The sequence below is a fragment of the Tasmannia lanceolata genome, unplaced genomic scaffold (genome assembly GCF_043159265.1).
Source record: "Tasmannia lanceolata isolate RefF3 unplaced genomic scaffold, GAP_Taslan_0.1 ptg000044l, whole genome shotgun sequence".
NCBI lineage: Eukaryota > Viridiplantae > Streptophyta > Magnoliopsida > Canellales > Winteraceae > Tasmannia > Tasmannia lanceolata.
The window spans coordinates 22,659,240-22,679,015 of record NW_027518721.1 but is presented as its reverse complement, the minus strand read 5'-3'; the positions used below and the strand labels follow the sequence as shown (position 1 = coordinate 22,679,015).

At 37.8% G+C, this 19,776-nt stretch overlaps 1 protein-coding gene across 2 annotated transcripts; it reads left to right on the top strand.

Annotated features, from left to right (window-relative positions):
• Positions 1-4,780: 4,780 nt before the first annotated feature.
• Positions 4,781-8,018, top strand: SGR5 (C2H2-like zinc finger protein). 2 transcript variants are annotated; one of them, XM_077374696.1, is made up of 3 exons: positions 4,781-5,387; positions 5,616-6,003; positions 7,083-8,018. In XM_077374696.1, the coding sequence occupies exons 1-3, from the start codon at positions 5,267-5,269 to the stop codon at positions 7,861-7,863; spliced, it is 1,290 nt and encodes a 429-aa protein (XP_077230811.1). In that variant the 5' UTR covers positions 4,781-5,266; the 3' UTR covers positions 7,864-8,018. The 2 variants fall into 2 exon arrangements, with proteins under 2 accessions (XP_077230811.1, XP_077230810.1); XM_077374695.1 differs by having other exon boundaries at positions 5,604-6,003.
• Positions 8,019-19,776: the final 11,758 nt, after the last annotated feature.

Here is a 19,776-nt window from a genome sequence, read left to right as displayed (position 1 = left end):
CAGGTTGAGGATGGTACGCCCTACCCCAACCCAACTCTAAATCAATCAACCCTAACCCAACCTATCTAACCCAAATCAGGTTGGGTTGAGTCAAGTTGGGTTTGAGTTCACCAAGGCCAAACAGAAAAATACAATAACCGAAAGAAAATCAAGATGAAATCAGAGGACAAAAGTTGGGTTCAGGTCTGGTCGGGTTGCCAAAGTCCCAACCTTAACCCAACCTGAAATTAAATCGAGCTGGCTTTTCCCAATACTAACCCAACCCAACCTGAGGAAAAATCAGGTCGAACCCATCGTATTCGGGTTGAGCCCGACCCAAGTTGCACCCCTAACAAAATTCAGTCAAACTTGATGACTCTATTTGTAAATCGTCAAACTGAAAGACTACTTTTGAAAATAAAGCAAAGTACCCCCTTCTTTTTTTGTCTACAGAGTGGCTTGATGTCATGATTCTCACACGAGGGAGTGAAGAGAAAAAGGCGTTTCTTTTGCAGGATAGAAAGTGAGGGCGAGCGAGACCGGACCCACGCACTCGAGTCTGTCCAGCTTTTGACACGGGTGGCCGTGTGAGTTCTCACGAGTAAGATTTTTTGAAGAGAGAGAGAGAGAGAGATTAAAATGAAAGAAAAATGAACCTCCGTTTACATTTTGACCCCAAGGGGAAGATTGTATGGAACTTCGGACCAAATCAATTTCACGTCAAGAGGTTTGACTTACGTTTGACCATGGGGGTGTCATAATTAAAAACCCACTCCTTTTTACCGCTCCTCATCGTGCTTTGGTTCTTTCCTGCTCTCTCTTTTCTCTTTTTGTTCGTGCCTTTCTTTTTTTTCCTTGGTTGTTTTTATTTAAGCTTCCAGAGGAAAAAGTGGCCGAGAAAAGCTAAAAAGGGTCGTCTTTCTTAGCTTGCTTTTGATCCTAAGCTTTGTCACTGCAAAGTTTAAAGGAGATGTCCAGAAAAGCTTAATGAAAATTAAGGACATGCCTGTAATATTTTATGGGAGAAATGATCTGGGGGTGAAGTACCTACACTGGGTAAATATTATCACCGTCTCAATTTAAGATTATATGATTTCAAGTGCATCCCTACTTGAAATTGAGCCAATATTACTGTGTTTAACGAGCTTGCGGATTAGCTTCACAAAGTTGAAAGTTGAAGAAAAAAGATAACACCTTTTTGCTTCTTACTAGGCTTTCGGATTCGTATAACTACATGTTAACGACTCTATTGTATAAGAAGAACACGGTGAAGTTAGAGGAAGACATGACATCAGTCTTATCGAATCATATGCAGAAAAAATATTTTCTTGATGGGAGTCGAGAGCATAAACTAGTTTCTCATGGTGGAAATCAAAGAGAAAGGGCGCATGACAAGGGTTCAAACAAAAGAAGATGAAAATCCATGGTTAGTAGAAAGGACGTGCAATGTTATCATTGCAATGAATACTGCAGCATCAAGCAGGACGGTTCGTAAAAGATCTGATAAGGTGGACAATGGTGCTATAAATATGGTGGTAGCAATAACATATGAGCAGAGTGAAACGGTAGGATATGTTCTCACAGTCTCCATAGGCAATCACACTATGCATCTATGAAACATGCTGTTGTATGAATGAAAGAATAGAAGTGTGGCGGGTTGTAACATCTGGCTTGGGACACGATGACTAGTGTTCCTTTGATCTTGATGACTAGTTGAAAATTGAGTGGCATGCGAATGCATAGCGTCTCTTTTGTAATTAGTACAAAGATGAGTTTATAGGGTGCAGATGATGGTGAGAAGGAGACAATACATGTGATAAGTAGGACAGATCAAGACCGCATTCTAAGATTGACTAGTTGAGTCAAATAGTTGGTAGCTACACACATGCATTGGTCATGTTGATCAAGTCAGGTGGAGTTGGAACTTGGATGATTCGATGATGTGTAACTGATATTTCAGAAGGCCAATGTTGCTTTTGCAATGATAGTAGACCGATAGCGACCTTGATGGAAAATCTTTGTGTCCGGGAAACAAGCCAAGGTGGAGATTATTAGGAAAGTTTACATCCCACGAATCCTACTTGTTGTGGGAAGCAAAAAACGGGCAAGCAGCTCTCTTTAGCTTTTTGTGAACCCTAAATATAAAACTCCTCTTTAACGAGAAAGAGTGGGCGGATGCATATGCCGGAGAGTGTTTTCTTATGGTACGTGAGGAAGAGTGATACAGAGGGAGGGAGGGAGAGTTTCCTCTCGGGTTTCTCTTGCGGGTTTTCCCCACTGTAATCCTTGTATTTTGCCTTCTCATATTGGAAGATTTTGTTTTCAACCGCAAACATAGGCATCTTGGCCGAACAACATAAAAACTCGGTGTTCATCTTGTGGTTAAGCTTTTGTTTCTAGTTATCAGTTTATTTGTGCATGATTGGATTGGATTTTGCCCAATTTCTCAATAGTTAGGCTATAGAGAAGATTTTTTGAAATGGATATAGAGATTATTTATACAACTACTCTCGCTTATTCCTCTTATATATCCAAAAGGATAGAAATAGTATTATTTTTGTTGCTTTCCACGATTTTAAATTGATTATGGAAATGGTATTCCTTTCAGAGGGAAAAAAAAAAGAGGTGTAGTTACTCTCTCCCTCTCTCTCTCTCCCCCTTTAATTTCATCTGTTTTTCGGAGACTTGGCTTTTCAGACTCCGACAGCACCCATCAAATAAATTGTCAGCTTCCTCTCGTTCTCTTTAACTCTACCTCTTTCAAAGAAAAATAAATGCAAAAACCTAAAAGAAAGATCCCTACATTTTCAAGAGAGTGAGAGACTAGGAGTTTCCCCAACCTGCCTTCTAGGCTAATTGGCCGTATATACACGCTCACTTTCGATCAGCCCTCCGAATACAAACAAATATAAACCAGACAGCCAGCATCAGGTGGCAGAAATTATTGAAGTAAATAGATAACCATGTCTGTATCCTGTTAGTGTGCATATCTCTTTGAAATTAATTAGAAAAATATCGGGCTCTACACATCGGTATCGGCCTCGTTTCGTACGTCCATTAATGAAAAAAAAAAAAACATTTGTTTGGGTTGGTGTGATTGGGAACCCAGTAGCAAGAATTTTTAAATGGAAGTTTAAAGTAAAGAGAAGGAAAGTGACGATATCTTATGACAAGTTTAATTAATTTAACAAGGGATGATTAGATTCGGGATCGAGAACGCTTGGGAGAGATGATTGCCAGAGACATTCTCATTGGATGCTGCATGTGTTGAGAATCCTTCTCCCATCATCTCCCCATTCCTTACCACCCATTAAACAAACAAAGATAACATGCTTTCTCTTCCCCTTTTTATATTAACTTAAACTAGAGTTTGCTCATAACACGCTTTCTCTTCCCTTATTATATTAGCTTAAACTAGGATTAGGGGACTTGGGTCTTTTTTCTTTATTGTGTTTTGATCTTCCCTAAACAATTGGATTTTATTTCAATTGATTTAGGTGGAAGAATTATGGTATTGGTATGGGAAGGGTCCCACAGCTTTTGATATAGACATTCACTAGGAAAGACCCTACAGTTGAGGAGTCAGAGAGAGAAGTGGCAGATAAAATGAAACGTTTGTTATGACTATAATACCCTTGAAAATGACCAAACTTCTTCAAGAACTATGGTTTGGAAGAGCTGAACTAGTCTAAGAAAGGAAAGATAAATTGTATGGTTTGATCTGGTCAATGTAGTACCTTTCCTCAGAAACGATAGGGACATTTTGGTAATTTGATGTGATATACGATATGATTCTGTCGTCGTGAGATTACAATTTCAAAAGATTCCTTACCCACTTTCTTTCTACTTTTTTGTCCTTATTAATTCAATCAATTTCTCAGTATTATTAGCTTTTTGACAGATTTTAATCCACAACTTTCTTCTACAACAAATACTCATTTTTCTTTCTTTTATTTCTCTTAGACTTCTTGCTATTATTGTGGTAGATGTCTCTAATTAAGGCCCGATTTTTTTCTAAGGAAAATTGGCCTAAAATAATTTTTTTGTCCTAGAAAAATAGGCGCAAATTTCTTTTTTTTTATGGGTAAGCTGGGGTTTAACGGAGACCCTGCCGATTTATTAGAAAAAGAAAAAGATAGAACAATAAAAACAAACAAGTCCTAACTCGGAACAAGCGAGACGGGGGAACCAAGGCTAAACAAAAATGAGCGACAAGCACTAAGCCTAAGAGAACAGAGGGATCAATACCTCTGAATCACATATAGGCGCAAATTTTTATATAGGAAAATTGGTGTAAAATTTGTTTTATGCCCATATAACGTGGGAAAAAAGAGAATAGAGCCATGTAAATCTATATAAGTGGGACATGTATACGAAATCCTGATCGCTCATATCGAGACCTAAGCTAAAATGGTATGATCAAACTACTGAGGCCCATGAAATCTTACTTACTGATCTTTTCATAAACACTATATTTAGAAGCTACTAATAGAAGTGTAATGCTGTCTTATTCTTGTGCTATGGCCCTTCCACAATAGGACCCACTAGATAATGAGTCTTGATCAAGGGCACCCCGTATACTTCCATTTCTTCTATGCACTTGTGTTTGTCTCTTGTCTTCTTTTTTCTTTTGTTTCTCTTCATCATGTTGTCCGGCTGACTAGTAAACACCTAGTAAAAACAAGTTTAGCTAAATCTTGCCGAGAATTTGATTTATCTGTAAAAGATGAGAGAGAGAGAGAGAGAGAGAGAGAGAGAGAGAGAGAGAGAGAGAGAGAGAGAGAGAGAGAGAGAGAGGCTCACGTGTATTTGGGGTCTGGCCTGCATTTATGCATGCAAATTACTGTGTGATGAATTATGAGTGTTTGTTTCTTTGTGGGGATGTTTTATTTCTGTCCCAGAGTGTGGGCTCAAGTTTCGAGTAATGTGATTGGATCAGACCCTTTGCAAGTTTTATTTATTAAGAGTCTCACCACACCACATAGCTGAAAAGAGGTATAGAGAGAGGTGGTGAATGGAAAGCTGAAAGCTTAAAGCTGAAAGAAAGCTGAAGACAACCGAAAGAGCTTTTCTTCATGTTCTACCTGTATTTATCTCCCCATTACTTATATTATTAGATCGACCAAGTAGAGCTGCACCCACAATTCTCACTCATCTCCAAATCTAGATATCTTGGGTGCTTTCCATTTCATAAAGAGAAAGCTAGATAAGAGAGAAAGGGAGAGGTGGGTGTTGGAATTTTGAAGAAATCAAAACAACCCAACACAATCCAAATACAAATTTGCCCATGTTTTGTTCTCTATCACCATCCCAAGGCAACAACGCCTCTTCCCAAATCCCACCTCAGTCATTTCCCTTAGAAAATGGTACTAACAGCAAAAGGAAAAGAAGGCCAGCAGGCACTCCAGGTATTCCCAAACTCTCTCTTTCTCTCATATAATTTTTCTCCATATGGGCATTTTTTGTTTTGAACGGCAAAATTAACTTACTAACCATTAATTATACCCAAATGTTTTTCATATTTAGCCATATGGGCATTGTTACAAATATTTTGAATTTCCTTCTTTGATGGGTGGTCTCCATTTTTATTTTTTTTATATTTGGGTTATTTTTCATTGTTGTAGATCCTGATGCAGAGGTGGTGTCACTCTCACCCAAAACATTACTCGAATCGGATCGTTACGTTTGCGAGATATGTAATCAAGGATTCCAAAGGGACCAAAACCTTCAAATGCATCGGCGGCGACATAAGGTCCCATGGAAATTGCTCAAGAGAGAGACACCGGAGGTCCGAAAGCGCGTCTTCGTGTGTCCCGAACCGAGCTGCTTGCACCATGATCCTTGTCACGCACTCGGCGATCTTGTCGGAATTAAGAAGCATTTTAGAAGGAAACATAGCAATCACAAGCAGTGGATCTGTGAGAAGTGCTCGAAAGGATACGCAGTTCAGTCTGATTACAAAGCCCATCTCAAGACTTGTGGGACTAGAGGCCATTCTTGCGATTGTGGTCGCGTCTTTTCGAGGTTAATTTCTCCTTATCTTGCCAATTTCATATAAAAACAAGCCTTAGGGACAAAGATTACCACTCATTTGTTTTAATTGTGGAATAATTATCGAAGCCTGTTACGTGCTTAATTCGCAGTAACACAAATAAACAAAGGAAAAGATAGAATAGAAGGAGAAAGGTTGATCCGAGACGACTAGACCTCCTAGAGGTCCAATTCGAGAGGAACCACTACTCTTTGGAAACATATCAAAGCCAGCAGAATTAGGCCTATGAATCCATGCTGGATATTGTTAATTGCTTGACTGATTTTATTTGGGTTATTATTATTATTTTTCTTTTGATACATCCTTCTCCCCCATTCAACATCCAAAAACCCAAAAACCAAGAATAATAACAAGACCCCAAATTAACGTCAAAAACCCAAATTCTATGAGGAATAATTAAGACACAAGAATCATGGATCCCCGTGTAATTCCTTGTTGGGTTTTTATCATCCTTCCTGAATTCAACAATACTGAGTGTCAGCGTCGTTATAAAAACTCAAAATTCAAGATCATATTTTTCTGGATCATCATGTCATTACTAAATTAATTTAACCTGTTCGGCCATTTTTCTTCCATTTTTTTTATCAAAGAATACATGATCAGTCTCAAAACTCAAGACACGACTCCCAACATACACCCCCATTGGTTATTTCAAGATCAACCAACAATTAATATTTTCTTGTTTTTCTTTTATTTTTTTCCTTTTTTTTTTTCACATCAGCACTTTAATGCTCAAACCCCAAAAGGCAATACCAAAAATTCTTCTTTATTTTATTATTTTGATTTTCTTTCCCCTTTTAGAATACATATCTTGACTAATTCTCTCTCTACCATCCATATTAATTTCTTTTTCTTTGATTCCACATTTCATCTTATCCTTTAATCAAAACACCACCCTACAATCCCCCTAAAATTCTCATTTTTTATCTTTGTGGTTTGTATTGTCTTTATCATCTTGCCCAGGTTTTCCAAGTCTTTCTTTCATCATTCCATTCAAAAAATAAAAAATAAAAAATCTTATTTTTATCCTTTTTTCCATTTGGATTTCCAGGGTGGAGAGTTTCATAGAACACCAAGATGCTTGCAATGCCGGACGAATCCGGCCCGAATTACATACCCAACAGCCCGCTTGCTTGTCTAGAACAGCATCAAGCCCAAGCCCATCAAGTGAAACAAACTTTAGTGCAGCCACATGGCCTAGTTTGAGAATTCCAAACCACTCCACTTCCATCTTTCTTCACCACAATCGCAATCCATCGATACCGACCGATCCCAAGAACAATCTCGAGCTTCAGCTCTTACCCTCTCCCAATAATCCCCCCTCTAACACTTCCCAATCCCCCAATTCAGATGAAAACCAGGCCACCCAATTGCAACTCTCAATCGGTTCGACAAACCCCGATTCGAAAAAAATCAATTCTACTGAAGAATGTTCATTAAGTACCATTTCGCAACTTAAAGAACAAACCCGCGAGCAATTAAGGCTCGCCTTCGCGGATAAGGCCTTTGCGGATGATGCGAGACAGCAAGCAAAGAGGCAGATCGAATTGGCCGAGCAGGAATTTGCGAATGCCAAGAGAATTCGACAACATGCGCAAGCGGAGCTTGATAAGGCTCAAATTCTCAAAGAACAAGCAACAAAACAAATCAATTCTACACTTTTACAGATCACTTGTCATTCCTGCAAGCAGCAATTCCAATCTTCGGCAGGTGGTGTTCATCCGGCGGACGAGAATTCATTGGCAATGAGTTATATGTCATCGGCCGTAACGGAAGGAGAAGGCGAGAACGAAAATCGGAGGAATCGCCGACCCATAATCTCCAACACATAACTTAATTTATTTCTATCTTTCTCTATTTCTGTGTTGTTGTAATTAATTACCTTTTTCTGATGTTGATTAATGGAGTGTTGTAACCTGCAATGTTGTGTTTGGGCTTTGTTATTTTTTTATTTATTTGAATGAAGAAGGAGATGGTGTTGATGATTTGCAAATATTGTTAATATTTCTATTTTCTATTCTCTATTTTCTCATGTGGGTATTTGTAATTTGCATGTTTTGTTACGTAAATCAATGACATCTCAGATTATTATTTTTCTTCCTTTTTCTTAAAGTTTAAAAATTAGTTTATGTTGTTGGGTTTTGTTCTCTAAATATGATGGTTGAAGAAGGCTAGAGAATAGTAGTATTTAGATTTTGTTTTGGTTGGTATAGTATTTAGACTTTCTTTGTACAAGCCTAGAAGGGATTTCCTTGTTGTAGGACGACATGGGGAGAATAGAAAGAGTATTGAAAATGGGTACTGGCTGAAAATTAGCAGTCCCATTTAAAAAATACTATAAAGTAGGAGGGAAAACATGTCAAAGTTTCTGATGCCCCCAATAGTCCTTTTCATTGCTGTTCTCTCCTTTTTAAGTGCATATAAATGCCATGTTTTTCAGTGCCATGGTTCAAAGGAGTTTGAAAGACATAAGACATAACTCTCTCTCTCTCTCACACTCTCAGAATCAGTAGCCACAACAGAGGAGCAGAGATTGGCATCTTTCCATTTATGCAGAGACCGTTCAAGCTATCAGTTAACAAGCATTTACACATTAAACTGTGAGTGGTGGCTGATCACTTTCAGAGCTTTAAGTCTAGACTAAAAGCCACCAACCGGGTGAACTATAGGAAAACGTTTCCGTTTCCATGCTTTTATAGGGCACTGTGCCCTTTCAAATCTACTCTTCTTTTTATCTAAATTTATGAGTTATGGGTGTCTTTAACTTTTCTTTACAATAGTGAAAGGGAAGGAGCTTGGACTTGGAGGGCTATTGTCCTTGCTACCTATATACATTTAAAGAGAACTGGACAAAGAAGAGCCTTACTTTTACAAGATACAAGACTAGTTTCATGTCTAAGCAACCAATGACCTTTTCATTCATATCTTTTTCCTTCTAGCATCTATATGAGAATCTTTTTTTTCGTGTCCTTTACAATATATGTGTAAAGGGAAATGATATTTTCACCCGGTTTTCCTGCATTTCTACCCCTTTCTGCTTGTCTTTTCCTATAGATGATTGCATCTTCACCTCCCTTTGTTTAACTTTTTCTGAGAAAGCCAAACAAAAGGAGATGAAAAATTGCAACTCCCCTATGTAAATTGGTAAGCCAATGAGAGGGCACATTAACTTTGTCCCTTAAAGTGCTCACTAAGCCAGAATGCTTACTGAGAATATAGGCAAGATCAGAGATTGGCAAAAATTGTACACCAAGTAGTCTTCTGGCAACCTGTTCACGAACAAAATAAAAGCTAGTCTCAGTGTGTCTTGTTTGTGCATGAAAATTGGAATTAGATTTGAGATAAATAGCGGATGTGTCGTTGCAGCATAGAATAGGTACACGAGGTAGTGTGATCTTGTTACGGTCCTCACACCGGGGGTGGGGTGGGCACCTTGGTATGGGACTAGGTGGGACCCAGCCTGGTATGGGACAGGTTTAAAGGACCTTGCCTAACGCGTTCCATCAGCTCCAGAACTGTTGGCATATTGGTAAGGTATCTAATATTTGGTATTAGAGCAACTACCATATCCCGTGATAGAAGGGGCGACTCGTGGAAACGGCTACCTGAAAAAAAGGCCAGAGTGATAGCCATCAGGGAGTGGGTCGCCGAGGACGTCGGATGCAGAAGCATGGTGGAATGTTACGGTCCTGAATGAGGCGCCTTGGTATGGGACAGGGTTAAAGAGCCTTGCCTAACACATTCCATCACCTCTGGAGCTTTTTGCATATTAGTAAGGTATCTAACATATCCTCAATTCAAAGAGAAGAGACTCAATCCAGGCGAGTTCCGCAGTAGTGTTGGTAAGAACCTTATATTCAGATTCAGTTACTTCTATGAACTCTAAGAAATAGTGTTCGATCTCAATAACTTTGATTATTAGTGATGATTTTTTGTGGTGAAGGATACGTAATGACGCCTCTGAATATTAAATTATTTTTTAAGAAAAAATATTAACTTTCTCCAACTGTTAATACCGTCACCATTGAACATAATAGAGGGACGGTCGTGGTACCATCGCGTTTCTTGTCGTCATAACTCTTAGTGATGATTGATGAATTCCAGGACGGAAGATTAACCTTCACCAAAAAGATATATATGGTGAAAGTAATATTTTTAAAAGCGGTTAATTATTTCTTGTATTGTGAGATCGCCAACTAAAAATCATTTGAAGGTCGTCAAACTCATCGTGTGTTTGGTAGATCGACAATTTAACATGGTCTTGTGATCTGATCTATTTTTCATCGCGCGTCTGTTATATAGGCTCATAGTAAAGTCAATTATGCCGACTATATCCCACCACTGGAAATTCCATAGGCAGTTATGTTATCTTCCACCAGAAAGCACCAAATTGATGCCAGTTCTAGCAGTAAAGTTCAAATCCATGTTGTCTCTGAGAAGGTCTTGTTAGAAGTTCTCAATGTACATCAGATTTGCTCCCATCAATCTCTTGTTTTCAGATATTTTCAAAATATCTTGTTTTTTAAAATAAAAAATGAGTTTTTTTTCAAAGAGTCACTTCTTTTTGTTACATGGTAGTTCCATTTGAAAGCCAGTTGCGTTGTGAAAAGGTACTTTGATTATTCAAAAGACTATTTTAATTGAAATTAAGGATACTTCCATTTGAAATTGTGCCTTCATGTCTTTTTATCCTCTATAAAAGAAGGCTTAGGGCCTCATTGCCATTAAAAAAATGTCCATAGGATCTCATTTTGATACATATACTCCTCATTTACTCTTTTACTCAAAGTATGGGCATATGGGTTGCTATTGAACTTGGGGTGCAACCCTTGATCAAAGTATATGCATTTTGACAACCCCCCCCCCCCCCCCCCCCCCCCGATACTTTAAGAGAAAGCCTTAACTGTCTTACCTGGCCAATCTATTGGGTTTCTTATACCTCATTCTATGTTTTCTTTGGGTTTCTTACTTCAAGTATTTGAATCTCCACCATTCATCATACCAATTTGTCCCAACATATGTTTTCACCCAAAGCCCACTTGGCAGCGATCTCTTCCGTTGGCAATTGAAGCAACTTACCTTGTATTTTATTACTTAAACTAGCTGTCAAAGGTTATTACAATTGAGAGCAAAAATCACTGTTTTTGGAAGGCCAATCTATTGTTTTTGGATTGAGAGAGGGAGAGAGTGCGAGCTGCCTAAAAAACATGGAAAAAATAAGAGTGGAGTTTTTTCCCCTTGTTTTTTAGTCTTTTCTCACGCTCTCTTGACTCATCCTCCCCTTCGTTTCTATTGGATATGCTAATATTTTATGGAAAAAAAATTTCATGGTTGCCACACAAGGCCTATATGTTTATCTTTTAGGCTTCTATCAAAAATTCAGGGAGAAATGGTATGATTATGGTTAATTTAGAGAGAGATTATCATAAATTGAAGGTCCATCCAAGTATAGAATTAGTTCAAGATATTTTTTTTGTACATAAACGTAATCGGGAATTTTAGAAATATTTTTCCTTTCGTATCTTCTCCAGGAAAATCCTGCAATCCAAACAGGGCCTTATGGAACGAATAACAATTCTTCTCTCGTGTTAGTCTTCCTAATCTTTTATCCTTTCATGGAGTGGTATTGAGCAAATTTATTTGTAATCACCAAGTAGAAGAAACTCATAAATTCTTTTGAAAAGCTACATAATGATGAAGAAAAGAAGGGAAAGATAAAGAATAGATCCAGAGGGGAGTAAAATTTTGTATTTTTTTAATGATCTCTTGCATAGGAAACACATTATTGGGAGGAAGGACACAGCTCAAAACTGCCCAATTTTTTCGTAGTTTGGGTGACCAAATGTAAGTTAAAATAAACATAGTGAGGCTATAATTTCTCTAAGTTGCTGACATTCACTCATTTCAGCATGTTATACAATCACGCACATGTAATCAGTAGAAAATAGTAGATTAAACTTTTGTAGTCTCTTAACAAAAAAAATTAATCCCATTAACAATAATCTTATGCACCTTTACCCAAAAAAAATAAATCTACTGAACCGTCTCTTTCATTTTCACATTTTCTGCCTCCCCCCATCACACAACCCCCCCCCCCCTCCCGGACCACACACACACAAACAATCTGACATTGAATCAACATGAACCCACCACAATTTTTTTTTACTTTTTCTGTCCGTGGCAGTATTTATTACACAAAAGCCAGGGAGACTTAGGGATTTTGCTTGGCATTTGGGTGCCACTTCAACAAAATTCCCCTTTTGGTTGCCAGTATAGCATTGAACTCATTGGAGATTCCTGAGATGTCTTCTGGCTCATTATTGCATGTCTGTTGTCACGGCAGCCATGTCCCCTACCTATATCATCTAAAGCCAAGATACACATAAAAGGTTGAATTTTGCTTGAAATTTCTTGGGATCTCTCTCTCTCTACGTTGGTAATGACACCCCCTTATTACCCTATTCTTCGAGTCTATTCCGCACAACCAAACACTACTTATCTGTTTGGTTACAGGTATTTATCTCGTAGAGTGGTGTAAGAGTGGTGTAAGGAGTCAACAGGGAGGAGAAAAGCATTGGGTTTACTTGTACTTACCTCTTAGAATAGTAGTAAGTAGTGTTTGGTTGTCAACCACGTAGAGTAGCGGTAAGGAGTGTCTCTCTCTCTCTCTCTCTCTCTCTCTCTCTCTCTCCTCTGTATATATATTATATATATATATAGAGAGAGAGAGAGAGAGCATCATTCCAAAAAACCCAGACAAAATTCAGCTTTCTTGTGGTTTTTGGGTTGGATTTTATTGAGAGAAGACAATGGTGACACAGCAGCACACATACAACGATCAACCAGGAGACATCCCCGGTGGTCTCCAAAGATTTCAATGCTATATTGGCAACCAACCAAGAGGGTGACATGGCACCCAAATGCCATGCAAAACCACTAAGCCATCCCAGCTTTTGTGCAACCAAACACCCCTGCGCTTTTGTTGCCCAACACCTGTAAATCTCCCAACGGAGACACACACACATACAGCCCCATAATTTTTACTTGTATTTGCCACCAAAATGTTTGCTTTTCGTATGCACTTTGGTTGTCCAACCCCTGTAAATCTGCAACCAGAGACAGAAATAAAGAAAATCATATTCCGTGTCCCTCTTGAATGCTCAATGATCAAATACCACCATCAATGAATCTCCAAATCAATGATCAAATAACACCATCCTCACAACAGGCCTTGAAACAGTTTCATAAAAGATCACTCAAATGGTTTAAAAAATAGTTAAAAGAATTACTCATGAAACAGAGAAGATTTGCACAGAGAATTACCACCATCGTCACTAGGAACTTTAACCATTTATGCAATTTAGAGGAGTTCAAGAAGTTGATTTAGAAAGAAGCCAGCAGAGTGTAAGGGTATATGTAGGCTGCATAACTGCACCAAACCAAATATGAAACTATAAGCTAGAATCCTAATAAAACAAAGCACCCTATTGAATTTCTTTCTTTTTCAAGTCCCACTCTGTTCATATTCCTATTTAGGATTTCATAGTCAAATCAGCCTTTTTGGAACATAATATTGGGTGTGTATTTCATTGTAATTGGTGGGCCTATACATTCTTACTGATACTTGGGTCACCATTATCAATATAGGAAAGTTTTGTTCAGAAATTCTGCTTTCATGATTCCCAAGCTGCGTTCAGATGTTTCTGCTACTATTTCACAACAACAACCACTGTTGTTTTCAGATGATTACAATAAACCCCCAAATTAATTGAAAGATCACAAGAACAGCCAATGATTTCCATGAGAAAAACCAAAGATTACAAGAACAGAACAAACCTCATCACAGAAGAACCAAAGATCTTGGACTTCAATGGACTCCATAATGGTCAGAACAAAAAATTTCTAATAAGTCGTAGATTAATATGAAGGCTCTGTGAGAGAGTCCAAGCGGCTTTCAATGACATAAAAAAGGTGAGTAGGGACCGTCTGAAAAGTGTAATTGTTGAAGGGGACTCGTTTAATGTTATCCGGTGGCTGAGGGGTGGGGTGGCTCCGCCTTGGAGGTTTTTGGATTTTTTTGACGAAATGAAAGATATATTGGCGGAATCAGATATTGAGTTGATCCATGTTAGAAGGTCTGCTAACGAGAAGGCGAATGCATTGGCTTGAAGAGGGGTCGTATGCAACTCGATGAATTGGTCTGATCAATTTCCTATTTGATGTCCTATTCATTGTGTAATTAGTTTTTTATTTTTGTGTTATGTAACTTCGGGATTTCCCTTTCGGGTGTCCCTTCTATTCTTTTATAATATTTGCCATTTCAAAAAAAAAAATATGAAGGCTCTGTGAGCTGTTAATCAGATGCCTGGCATGAAGGACAAATGAAAAAGAGCTCAATTGGCTTGATGACACAATAAACTAGTACTTTAACGTCCTAGCACTGAAGTGCAGAAAACATGTCTAACATACCATATTCATCTACAGTGAAGAGTCTTATATCTGTGATGCAGGACAAATGAGGGAAGAAACACTAATACTTTACTTTGGCTCTTCAATGAAAGAACCAATTGTGATCGAAATTTAGGGTTTAAGTAGCTTTCCAAAAATAGATAAAATTCAACACTTCTAAATTCTTTGAAATTAACACTTAGTGCTAATCTCATCAAATATTCCAACTGTTGAATCTTAAGATCAACCCAATGGTTGAGATCAGCTTAACAAACCATCAAACTTAAAATCAGAGCTGTTCAAATTTATCCTTTTGATAACATTAGTGAAGTCATATCTTCCATGGAAACTTTAGATTACAAAATCAATGAAAACAGAATGGTTCACATATATTCAATGGTTGAGATCGAACTATCCAGCCATTGGATAAAATATCTAAGTCGATTGGATGATTCCAAATTATGCTCCTAGTAAAATCGTTGAATAAATTCAACACTTTATAATGAAAAACAAATCTCACGAATGGTAACTCTAGAAATTTGGTCAAGAAAGAATAAAGAATGTGAAGATATTACCTTGAGAAGGATGAAAGAGAAGATAAATTTGTTGGAGTCACACGAACGAGACCAAAGACATCACACCGATGGTATTTCTTGGGCATTAGGGCATCACATTGTTGGCCTTGATCGATTAGGCATTACATCATAATCTATGGGGAAGAAGTGATGTAAAATGTAGGCCCAATAAGAGGCATATTTGCCCATTAGGATTTATTTATATTTTATTTAGTTTCTAGAATTTATTTTCCATGTTATTTAGTTTCTAGGATTTTATTTTCATATTTTTAGTTTTTAGGGCTTATATTTATTTCTATTGAATTTTAATTCCATTGTCGATATATAGGCCTTATGTAGTAGAGATTTCTAGCTTTTCGATGATTAATTGATTGGAATAAAGATTGGGAAGTGATATATGCACCTCTTTTGATTGTTTGGGACACTCAGCAGTAGTGTATCGGTGACAACAAAGAGGCTGATGTACTTCACGTCAAAAAGATTCAATGGGTATGATTGCCGCGTACGCTGCTGCTGAGTGTCCCAAGTAATCAAAAGGGGCGGAATATCACTTCCCTAAAGATTTTCTCCGTTCTAATTCTTCTCTTCTTCTATTACTAGTTCTCTTCTTCTTCCCTCGTCTCTTCTTCTCCTTCTCTTCCTCTTCTATTCTTCTATTTCACTTTCCAGGTCCATATATCAAGAAGTTTTCTTCGTAGCAAAAGCTTTTCTCATAAACCTAACGTTCCACAAAAAGTGCCTTGATGCTACACATATATAAGAAAAGAGTACTAGAAAGTACTCAAACTCTAAACAAAAACAACAGTTTTGGACTAAAATAACCTCTAATGACTTGAAAATTCCCCACTAAAATTTTCATAATAGTTGATGGACCGTACTGTTATAATGAATTCACTAACATAACTTAATTGATTTTATTAAAAGAAAAAAAGGACAAAAGTACTTCCATCAAAGAAGATACTTCCATCACAATGATCCACATCCGAGAATGGTATTCCTTACCACTTGACAAGATACTTCCATCGAACAAGATACTTTTGGCAGCTAATTCTTCTAGTAGATGAGAGTTTTTTCGCGAATAGATCTTTGATGTAAACTTTAAGCTTCAGCAGATGTGGTAGACAAAAAGTTCGCCTATCTGTCTCTACAGCACCAACAGATTCATCTTTCTTCTTATCAACTTTGTAGAAAAAATTTAGAAGTTGCTCTTCAATTCCACAGAAATTTTATAGGAAGCTCATTTGAACGTGTTGTGCACAAGATGAATGGTAATTCGGACCTGTTCAATGCCTCTTTTCGCAGCCTCTTGCACCTCTATTAGCAGTTTCAAAGTTTCCCTTTAGGCCTTGTTTGGATTACAGGAATTTTTTGGAAAAGTTTGGAAAGGAAAATTATTTCTAAAATTTCTTACTTTTCTAACACAAAAAAAAAAACATAACTTCATCCATCCCTATTCAATTTTTATTTAGAGAGACCTTCAATTTATGATATCCCACTAAATTAACCAGAATCATATTATATCTCTCTAAATTATGGAAAGAAATTTTTTTCCATCAGAATTGTTTTTTCTTGTAATTGCAATCCAAACAGGGCCTTAATTGAAGTTGCATCTCTTGTAAAGCATATTGTGGTATTGCATTTTCTTGAGTTAAGGATTCCTCCATATCAGCTCTCATCTATTTCTCTTGTGGTACTTTCAAAGTAAGTTCTTCAGCTTGCTTTCTCCTGTACATTTGGCAACCTGTAGAGAACTAGCTTCTTTTTCCATCATGTGAAGTTTCCATAGCTCCTCTAGTCTAGACCCTGAAGTTGCAACTCTAATAAAGCATAAAGCATATCGCACGATCCTGCAATTTCTTAATTGTTTCTCCTGTTGTAGTTTCCAAGTATGTTCTTCAACTTGTTTTTTCATATTAAACTTGGCAATCAGAAGTTTTTGCAACTTTGGCAATCTTTTCTCTCCACACACACTGAGTAATAATGGTTGCCTTCTTTGTCACAAATAATATCGACGAGCCACTAATTGGCGGAACTGACTTTGAATAACAATCGCAGTTTTTGTCTGTCGATTGAAGTTAAGATATTTACGGTCAATCATTCTACACAAACAAGAATGAATAGTAAGCTGGCTCTAGAATTCGCTTCCTTAGCCAGAAGATGAAAGAAGCCTTGGATCGTTAGAGGCTTATGCATGGTGTCTGGCTCTAGAATTCGGTTGTTTTAAGTTTTGATTTCAAGGGTATCATCTCCTTGGTTGTTATGTCCCCTTCCTTATTCATTGTTCTAAGGATTGGGGAATTGTCTTGTTGCTTTTATTGTATCATCTTTCTTTAATTAATATTCTGGTAGGGGTCCGCCTAACCCCAGCTTACCGATCAAAAAAAAAAATGAACTGTAATTGTCGAAGAAAGCAAATTTTTGTAAGCTTTCTTGGCAATATGTTTCTGTGCATCCTTTTTTTAGAATGATTTCAGACATGCATCTTTTCTTTACATATTTTTTAATAATGTCCCTGTACAAGCCTTTCCCTGCATTCTATAGATTGTTGTTATGTTTCATGTCTGATGAACTAGTAGACTTGTATGAGGTTGTTGCGAGCTTTGTCTGAAATCTGCAAGAGTAGGAGTGATTTTACGTGGAGAGTTACCTTACTGCCCTTTCCCTTCAACATTGTGGATTGTCCTTGGTCCTCACAAATTTCTCACTCGGGTTCTCTACCATAACATATTTTCCCATATATAATTTATATCTTTGAACATCAGTTAACTTGATTCCGGAGTTCATCATCCTCCATTTGCTTAACTTTCGCTCTCTATTTTTTTAATGATGAGTATTTTATGAAGATAAAATACAAGGCTCCATGACTGAGGTGGTCAGAGCTACAGCAAAAAGAGCAAATAACAATGAATAGAAGAAAACAGAAGCAAGTCAGGGGGGAAGAAAGTAAAAAATCTCTAATCTCTCTAAGGAAAACACCAGAACGAGCAAGACTATCCTCTTCATCATTAGTCGATCTCTGCACATGATGGAAGTGGAGAGTAAAAGTGTAAAACCATCCAATCGATCCCAGATCTCATCCAAAAATGGCATAAACATGCACAACGGAAAATGTGAACCATCTAGCCACCTGATAACATTGAGGGAGTCTCTCTTCATGATGAGATTGACTCAAGTCATGGATGTCGATAATCTGAATACCATGAAGCGTCGCTCTGACTTCTACCTCGTTAGAGTCTTTCTCCCCACTAGAGCCAGAGAAGGCTCATCTAGTCATCCCCCTTTCGTCTCTTAGGAGGCTCCCACTCCTGCCGGACCAATATTGCCAATGATCGATCCGTCGAAATTAAGTTTCAACCAAGACCCAGAGACCATCTAGGGATGATTGGCTCCGCCGTTTCTGCAATAGCACATATCTCCTTCCAGCATCTGAAGCAAGGCAGAATCGCCCCCTAGTGACCTAGAGATGATGATCGAAATAATTTTCAGATAGAGGAGATCTGGGCTTTTGGAAATGTTCTTGAATAGCAAACATCGAGATGATGACTTTTGTTCACATGTTAGTACTCTTGAAAACATTTTTGGTTACTGATCTTTCATATCTTTCATTGGGTGATTGGTGTTATTTTTCCTATTTTCTGCCCATCTTACCTTCCAAAAGGAAGGCTCAATCAAGATAAAAGGAATGGTGACATGGCAATTATATACTCCAAGATGAACCCTCAAAAGAGGCATGATCTCGACCCTGGCACGTCCGGCATCTGAACTCCCTCAAGCTCTAGAAAGGAATGGTGGCCAAGGCAATGACAAACTTCATATGAATGGAAGGTCAAGCCCGGGCCTATGGTTGACAATTCATGCCTTTGCCCACCTTTCCTGATCCAACCCTCTTCTTATCACACGCACCATCACGAATATTATTTTGGTCGTGTCATAGCGACATAGAATAGTTGGACAATTTTTAGAAGGTAATACATTAATTATAAGATCAAGAATTGAGCTTTATACAATCTATGAGACCTTGAATCTCCTAATTGAGCTTTAGACAGTAAGGTTACATCCCCTTATTAGTATACCATAGCATTTCTTCTCGCGAATCTCATAACTGTTCTCAAGCAAATAGAAAGAGATTCTTTAATCAGAAAGAATATATTCATTTCAAATGTAAAATACCTATCAAGAAGGTTTCACATGTACGATGGAATTATCAATGCCTATCAAGAAATTTTCACATGAACGATGGAATTATCAATAATTGTATCTTTTTATTACTCAAATCTGTAACTGACGAAAGCCTCAAGAAATTAACAAAGCGAAGTGTACGAACAAGATATCCATTAACTAACAGAAAAGGATTGAATGGAGGAACTATCAAGAATTTAATGATCTCAGATGTGTCAATATCAATGGTTGGTGACTCATTATTTTGAAAAATCATTTCTTCGGACAGACAAAGATTTTGTATACTCTTACTCAAAATCTCGTAGATAAAACCCGGGAGGGTGTGGCTCTTTGGCGTAAAGTCATGGGTATGCTCCCCAGTGACGAGCGTTCGAATTCCCCCTTGTTCAACCGATGCGAGTGGTCTACCGGGTGCCTGCGTGCATCCCTAGGGACTAGTCCCGCCCCACGAAGTGGGGTGGGGATACCCTATGGCATCAAAAAAAAAAAAATCTCGTAGATAAAATGAAAGATTGTCTATAATGATATACAACTGAAATACTT